The following is a 7359-nucleotide window of genomic DNA, read 5'->3' as shown; positions in this document are numbered from 1 at the left end:
CGGCGGGAGAAGTCCCTCTAGCAGGCCTGGCTCTCCCCCGCCCCCAGGGTTGGTTTTTCCCAGCTGCGGAGGTTGGGCCAGGGGCAGGGGTGCGAGGAGAGTCGGCGCCCGCTGCGCGGAGCCGGGAAGTCGCCGCGACTCCGGTGAGACTCAGAGTTGTCTCCGGAGGTGACGGGCGCGGAGGTGAGCGGTGGGGAGCAAGCGGCGACGGCGAAAACGCGGAGGCTGCGCCGTGGCCCCTTACCATCTTTTGAAGGGATAGTAGCGTAGGTCCAGGGTCCCACCGCCGCTTTGTTCGCAGCCTCTCCCTAAGGTACTCTTTGGAGATGACTTGAACCTCCTCTGGGATCCGAGGGTCTGGCTGGGGCGGGGGGGTGGGGGGGGGGGAGAGCGACAGCTGTTAGGTCCTCCATTTCCTGCTAATCCGGGAAGGTACCAAAAGAGATGAAAAGACTCCTGTAACCTGAAACTTCCCTCCGTTCCAAACCTGGACCGGGAGGTGAGGTTCGGGCGGGGGCGGAGACCCCGGAAGGCGGGTCGCCAGCCGAGGCGGTGGGGGACGGAGCTAGGAGAGAGTGAGAAGTTTGGTCAGGAAGACGCTGGGGATTAAGAAGTTAGACTTGGGGGACGAATCTGATCGGGAAAGAGGAGGGCGGGGGGCTGGAAGAGTGTATATATAGTGTGGGCCTGGGCAGAAGGAAGACTTTACGCTCGGTGTCTCGGGACGCGCGCCCCTCTCCCGGGGAAAGATGTGCGTGGGAGTGGGGGAGGCGAAGCCTGGACGGTGTTTCGGAGGGAGGTCCTGGGGACCGAGTGGGGACGATTTGGCTTGGGGAGTCCGGCTCCCGCACTCGGGGAGCTGCGGCCGCCGCCGCTCCTCACGCTTCTCTCCCGCCTGTCCCAGGTCCTGAAGCGGATCGAGCGCGAGGCGCCAACAAAAGAGGCAAGAGGGTGCCACCCGGGGGCGGCGGCAGGAAGAGGAGCGGGAGGAAGAGCGCGGAGCTGAACGTCCCGAGCCTCCGTGCGTACTTTTTGGAGGGAAGGGGCGGGGGAATCGGCCCCGGGAGGGGGACGCCGGGTGACGAGGGGTTTAGCCAAGTTCCGGCTGCGGCGTCCCTCCTCTGCTCCCACGAGAGGAAAGTTTTCTCCAGACGCTTCCGGCCGGCCGGCGCCCTCCGGACCAGCTCCCGAGCCTTCGGAGCGGGCGCCGTCCCAGCCCAGCTCCGGGGAAAGCCGCGCCGCGATGCCTGGGGGGTGCTCCCGGGGCCCCGCCGCCGGAGACGGGCGGCTGCGGCTGGCGCGGCTGGCGCTGGTCCTCCTGGGCTGGGTCTCTTCGTCCTCTCTCACTTCCTCGGCGCCCTCCACCTCCTCCACGTCGTTCCTGGCCTCCGCGGTGTCCGCCCAGCCCCCGCTGCCGGGCCAATGCCCCCAGCTTTGCGAGTGCTCCGAGGCGGCGCGCACTGTCAAGTGCGTTAACCGCAACCTGACCGAGGTGCCCGCGGACCTGCCCCCCTACGTGCGCAACCTCTTCCTCACCGGCAATCAGCTGGCCGTGCTCCCCGCCGGCGCCTTCGCCCGCCGGCCGCCGCTGGCGGAGCTGGCCGCGCTCAACCTCAGCGGCAGCCGCCTGCAGGAGGTGCGCGCCGGCGCCTTCGAGCATCTGCCCAGCCTGCGGCAGCTCGACCTCAGCCACAACCCGCTGGCCCACCTCAGCCCCTTCACCTTCTCGGGCAGCAACGCCAGCTTCTCGGCCCCCAGCCCCCTGGTGGAACTGATGCTGAACCACATCGTGCCCCCTGAGGACCACCGGCACAACCGGAGCTTCGAGGGTATGGTGGCGGCGTCCCTACGCGCCGGCCATGCGCTTCGCGGGCTCCAGCGCCTCGAACTGGCCAGCAACCACTTCCTCTTCTTGCCTCGGGACGTACTGGCCCACCTACCCGGCCTCAGGCACCTGGACCTGCGCAACAACTCGCTGGTGAGCCTAACTTACGTGTCCTTCCGCAACCTGACACACCTACAAAGCCTCCACCTGGAGGACAACGCCCTCAAGGTCCTTCACAACGGCACCTTGGCGGAGTTGCAGAGCCTGCCCCACGTCAGGGTCTTCCTGGACAACAATCCCTGGGTCTGCGACTGTCACATGGTGGACATGGTGGCCTGGCTCAAGGAGACAGAGGTAGTGCAGGGCAAAGCCAGGCTCGCCTGTGCATTCCCGGAAAAAATGAGGAATCGGGCCCTTTTGGAACTCAACAGCTCCCACCTGGAGTGTGACCCTATCCTCCCTCCATCCCTGCAGACTTCTTATGTCTTTCTAGGTATTGTTTTAGCCCTGATAGGTGCCATTTTCTTACTGGTTTTGTACTTGAACCGCAAGGGGATAAAAAAGTGGATGCATAACATCAGAGATGCCTGCAGGGATCACATGGAAGGGTATCACTACAGATATGAAATCAACGCGGACCCCAGGTTAACAAACCTCAGTTCTAATTCGGATGTCTGAGAAACATTCGAGGACAGCTATGCATGAGATGTAGACTTAAGCTTTATTCTGTCCTAAGCTTGCTCCACTTCCACTCTCCACTATGGACACCACTGACCTTGACTGAAAGCAGTGAAGGGAATTTGCTCCCTTGGTATGTGAAGTTTCTTGGTGTGTCCTGTTAATGTAAGACGATGAAAAGCTGTGCGTAGTGTTTTATCCTCTTCCTTTTCTTGGAACTCAACTCGTGTGGACGGATTTTTCAAGTTTCAGCATGAACATGGACTCCCGGCTGTCTGTTTCTCTTAGTACAGTTCGAGGGGTAGCCAGTGTACCCGTAACACGGATAGCATTCAACAAGAGCTGCCTCAACTTTTTTGAGAAAAATACTTTATTCATAAATATCAGTTTTATTCTCATGTACATAAATTGTGGAGAAAATAAATGCATTCCATAGACTGCCTGCAGATCTTAGCAAGCTCTTCAAAGTTAACTCCATAGTACACAGGAGCACCTGCATCCGAGAGCATGCTTACATTTTACTGTTCTACTTATTACAGAGAATAACTTGCAACTTCAGATAACTTCTTTGACAAAGTAAATTACTTTTTTGGTTGCAGTTTATATGAAACTGAAGTTTTTTAATAAACTGCATTGAGATCCAACAGACTAAATTGTTAAGAAAAACTTCAATAAAGATTCTTAAAAGAACTACAGTTGTGTTCAAGTTTGCTATTTGAAATAAAAAGGAGTAGGAGTAATGTCTTCTATAAATAGATTTTGGGAATAGTTTTGAGATGGTGGATCCATTCAGGATTTAAACAGAGTTGAATATTCATGTGATAGACATCTCATGGTCCCAAAGTTAATGCTATTCATGAAGCAATTTTGAAAGAGTGTTATAAAGTTGGTAAGGTAAGAGGGAAGAGTTCTGCATCTTAAACAGCTCACAGTTTGGAGCTTTTTCTAGACTACGTTGTTAGAATGGAACAAAATTATTTGCTTAATAAAACTTTCTATATGAAATTGTTCTGCGGGTTTTTGGAGCAGACCAGGAAACATCTAATGCAAATAAATGTTTCCAAATGAAGTGTCTTAAAGAAACAGAATATCCTAAAATAAAAGACTTAAAAATGTAAATTAAAAAACATTTCCTAAGATCATAATGTAAATTGGAACTTAGATTTTCTTGAGAATATTTTTTCAAAAACATTTAAAATGGAATATACATGGTCAATAGTTTATCAGAGATCCTGCTTGTATGTTTAGAAAACTGTCATGATAGGCTATGAATTTGAGGCAATAACCACAGATAAATGTCTATGTCCATAAACAAGTGTCTCAACTAATCATAGGTTATGTTCAATTCAGTATTTAAGAATTTGGAGATATTCCGATTTTGCCTAAGCTCTACATACACCTTTGTGAAGAATAAATCACATTTAAGAGTAAATAAAAGCAATTGGTTAATCAATTGACACTATCAATAATAGACAAGATTTTCTTTTGCTCAGTTTGTTATGAGCCAATTAAACTTAAAAGTAAATTCCATTAATCTCCAAGCTATTATATACAGTGACTTAAATTTAGTTGTTATTACTTTACATACAGTGTAGGTAAACTTGTATCAGTAAGTCTCAGGGCCTTCTTTCTCTTTAAATTGATTATGTTTTACAGTGTTTTATATTTGAAATAAAATTTCCATTTCCATATTTTTATAAATGAAATTGGAATGTAGAACTTTAGGTTCTAGCGGTCTTTGCCTATTTCTTCTCTGAGTTAAACTGAGAAGTTTTCAAAATAGGGCTAAAGATTTATGAATCTGTTCCTTGTTTAGACTCTAGTTGGAATATGAAGTTTTAACTATATTAACTTTCATAAGGCTCATTTTATGAAATATTACAGTATTTATTACTTACAGGTTCTATTTCAGATCCTATAACTAATCACCTGAGAAAAGGTTAAATATACTGTACTAAATATTCCATTAAACATTTTAAGTGTTCACCAGGAATTCATAAACTGGCTGGCTGCCATTATTTCCTAGGAATGATGAAGATATTAGCCTGCCAAAAATAGTGAAAGCATCTAATAAATAAGGGCACACACACCATGTTAGAAGTAGGCTACTGATGGACTTTCACTGGGAAGTCTGCTGCTACTGTGGAAAACAAATTGTAATACTTATAGTCTATTTAGAAGAATTCTTTAGTCCTCATATAATAACCTAACTGTTAAAAACTGAGCTGTATCTAAGATCCGGGGAAGCAGTAAATTCATTAGTTTTTCTCATCTACTCACTGAAGCAAGATCTGGAATAAAGTGAAGCCGTTTTCACTTTAGGTGGATGGCTTTTTTGAAGTTAACGATTTCTTGCTTCTTTTTCATCCCCTTGTTTCTTCCTTTGTGTGAACTTCCCAATTTGCTACTGCTCCCTTTTCTGTCACATCACTCCTTGCTATTCTCCAATACATGGCAATAGAACATTCTTCTGACAAAAAATATTACTCTTTGGAAACAATTGCTATTGTGCAGTCATAATACTCAAAGCCTATAACTTCTAAGGTAGTCTGAGATAAATCCAATATGTATAAGTGAATAGAAAAATGAAATAAAAGTATCATCACTTTATTTAAGCGTACTTGTTTTAAAAGCTGATCTTTAGTACCATTATGCATTACTAATCCTAGAAACCTGTAAGTGATCCATTTAAAAGAAACTATTTTGGTTGGTAATATACTTTATTACTCAGCTTGAAACAAAGCTGTTTCAGCAAAACCATCCTTCATTTATCCTTTACAAGTTTCTTTTGAAGGAAGTTAGAAAATACTTAAAAATTTAAGCACTTGATAAATTCCTCAATTTAAAAAGCTATTAAAATGTCCAATACATTTCTATTTAAAGTGCAAGATTTTAGGATAATACACTATTTGACCCTGAATTGCAGCCGCCTCCTTTCAATGTAATCATTCAGTTTGATACATTAATATGTGTATACATCATCAATTTTGCTGCCTGGTGTGATTCGATGGTGACCTGTAAGGCACATTTGTACCTTATGGCTGAAGGATTTTTCCCACAAAACCAGGAGAATTTGAAGCATAGTCAATAAAATTTTTTAAGGAAAAGGAGCTACATAAATTGATACTATCAATAATAGACAAGATTTTCTTTCTTTCTTTTTTTTCCCAGAAGTGAGGAAAGGCTTGGTTGAAATAAATGAGCAAATCACAAGTGGTAAATCCTTTAAATTATCTTGATTGGCAGAAAATTTGGATTATGCTCAATATTTAATTAGAAATAACATACCTTTGTTTTCTGTCTTTTAACATAAATTAGATGTTAGAAAAAAAGAAAGAAGGAAGGAAGGTCCAAATGAACTGTGATTGTTTCCTTATGGATTCCGTTTTACTCTGTCCGTTTTGGCTAATGTTCCAATATGGGCTTACCTTCTTGAGGACATTCCAGCCTTTGCAGCTCTAGGTTGGAGTTTTTTCGTATCATTTCTGCTTTCAATTTAAGTTTTTCTCCAAAGAGTACACTAAAAGAGACAACCATGAGGATGTGCAAGGTTAAAAACAATTTGGCACATGCTTTCTTCTTGCTCCCAAATCCATTTAGTCATCCAGCCTTCATAGAGCAGCACCATAAAGTGAAGACTAACATTTTTTAGATGAGATTCAGGTTTCACTTTTATATTTGTGTATTTTTCACAGTAAAGGAGAGGGAAGAGAGGAAATTATATTTCTAGATAATAAATGAAAAATACCTTGACAATGCCTTTTTAAAATCTTTCAGTAATATTGCAGTGCTGCATTAGAAATAATTAAGAAAACATATTCTGTATTGTCAGGTGATCCTGTCTTCTTTTAGCTGGAGAAAAACAGCTCCTCGAGGATGTTTTGTACAGTTCTTATCCTTACCCATTCTTATCCGTTCTTATCCTTACAAATGATTCAGAAACTCAAGCTGCCTTCATTTGTTTTTTATCTTAAAACATGGTCATGGTTAAAAAAAATCTAGAGTTTAAAAAATATTTAATTTGTGTTGATGCAATTTTGACAAGAGTAAGAACTCCTAGTATTTCAAAATGGGAGGAGTTTTAGATGTGTGAAGCCCAATTTCCTATTCTATAAATGAAGAAACTAATAATTGTGATATATCATTATGTTATATATTGACAACTAGGATTAGATATCAGGGTTTCTGACTCCCCTTCTAATCTTCTTTTTGTTTCATGATGGCATTACTAATTACCTACCTTTAGACCTTTGGAATTCCCATGTTTAACATAAAAAGGCAATTGCTATGAATTTGTCTCATTGTTTTTGCTTTGCACTTATTAAATATGTTTTGGTTTGATCTAAATTTCACTTCCACTGTGTTAAAAATTACTATGTTTCAGGCCCCTGAATATGCCTTAAATACGTTTTGAGATAATTTTTTCACAGGAATCTTATTACTTTTAAAACTCCTTGAGTCTATGATAGGAAATATTTTGGAAATGTAATAGTGGTGTTTCTTTTGAAAAGAAAAATAAAACTGGAAAGCTGTGCTAGCTTGTGTAATTCTATCTTAAAAAATGAGTTAGCTCAGCTGGTGAGAACACTAAACAAATGAGACCAAGTTCATGACCATGGAGACAGTCCGTTTTGCATGCTCAGGTCTGTGCCTGTTCCAGGTGCATGCTGCAACCCTTCCTTTGAGGGCCTGGACCTAAAGGGACTCTAAATCAATGCAAATTTGTGTCACCCAGGACAACCAGTGGACTGATGGGCCAAACCCTGGCAGCTGTACTGCTGCTGTGTTAGTTTACCGTCTTTACCTACACAGGACCAAACATGACCGTCCCCATGCCCTTGCTGTAGTATGTATGC

The 7359-nt window shown here is 44.2% G+C and overlaps 1 protein-coding gene across 1 annotated transcript; it reads left to right on the top strand.

Annotated features, from left to right (window-relative positions):
• Window positions 1-1243: 1243 nt before the first annotated feature.
• TPBG (trophoblast glycoprotein) lies at window positions 1244-2503 on the top strand. The gene has a single exon (XM_047101693.1). It carries the CDS (start codon window positions 1244-1246, stop codon window positions 2501-2503), a length of 1260 nt encoding a protein of 419 aa, XP_046957649.1.
• Window positions 2504-7359: the final 4856 nt, after the last annotated feature.

The sequence above is a fragment of the Lynx rufus genome, unplaced genomic scaffold, assembly GCF_022079265.1.
Source record: "Lynx rufus isolate CCGP_SWC_20201006 ecotype Redwood Valley unplaced genomic scaffold, mLynRuf1.p SCAF_6, whole genome shotgun sequence".
Classification (NCBI taxonomy): Eukaryota; Metazoa; Chordata; class Mammalia; order Carnivora; family Felidae; genus Lynx; species Lynx rufus.
This window is presented reverse-complemented; position numbering and strand designations above follow the sequence as displayed.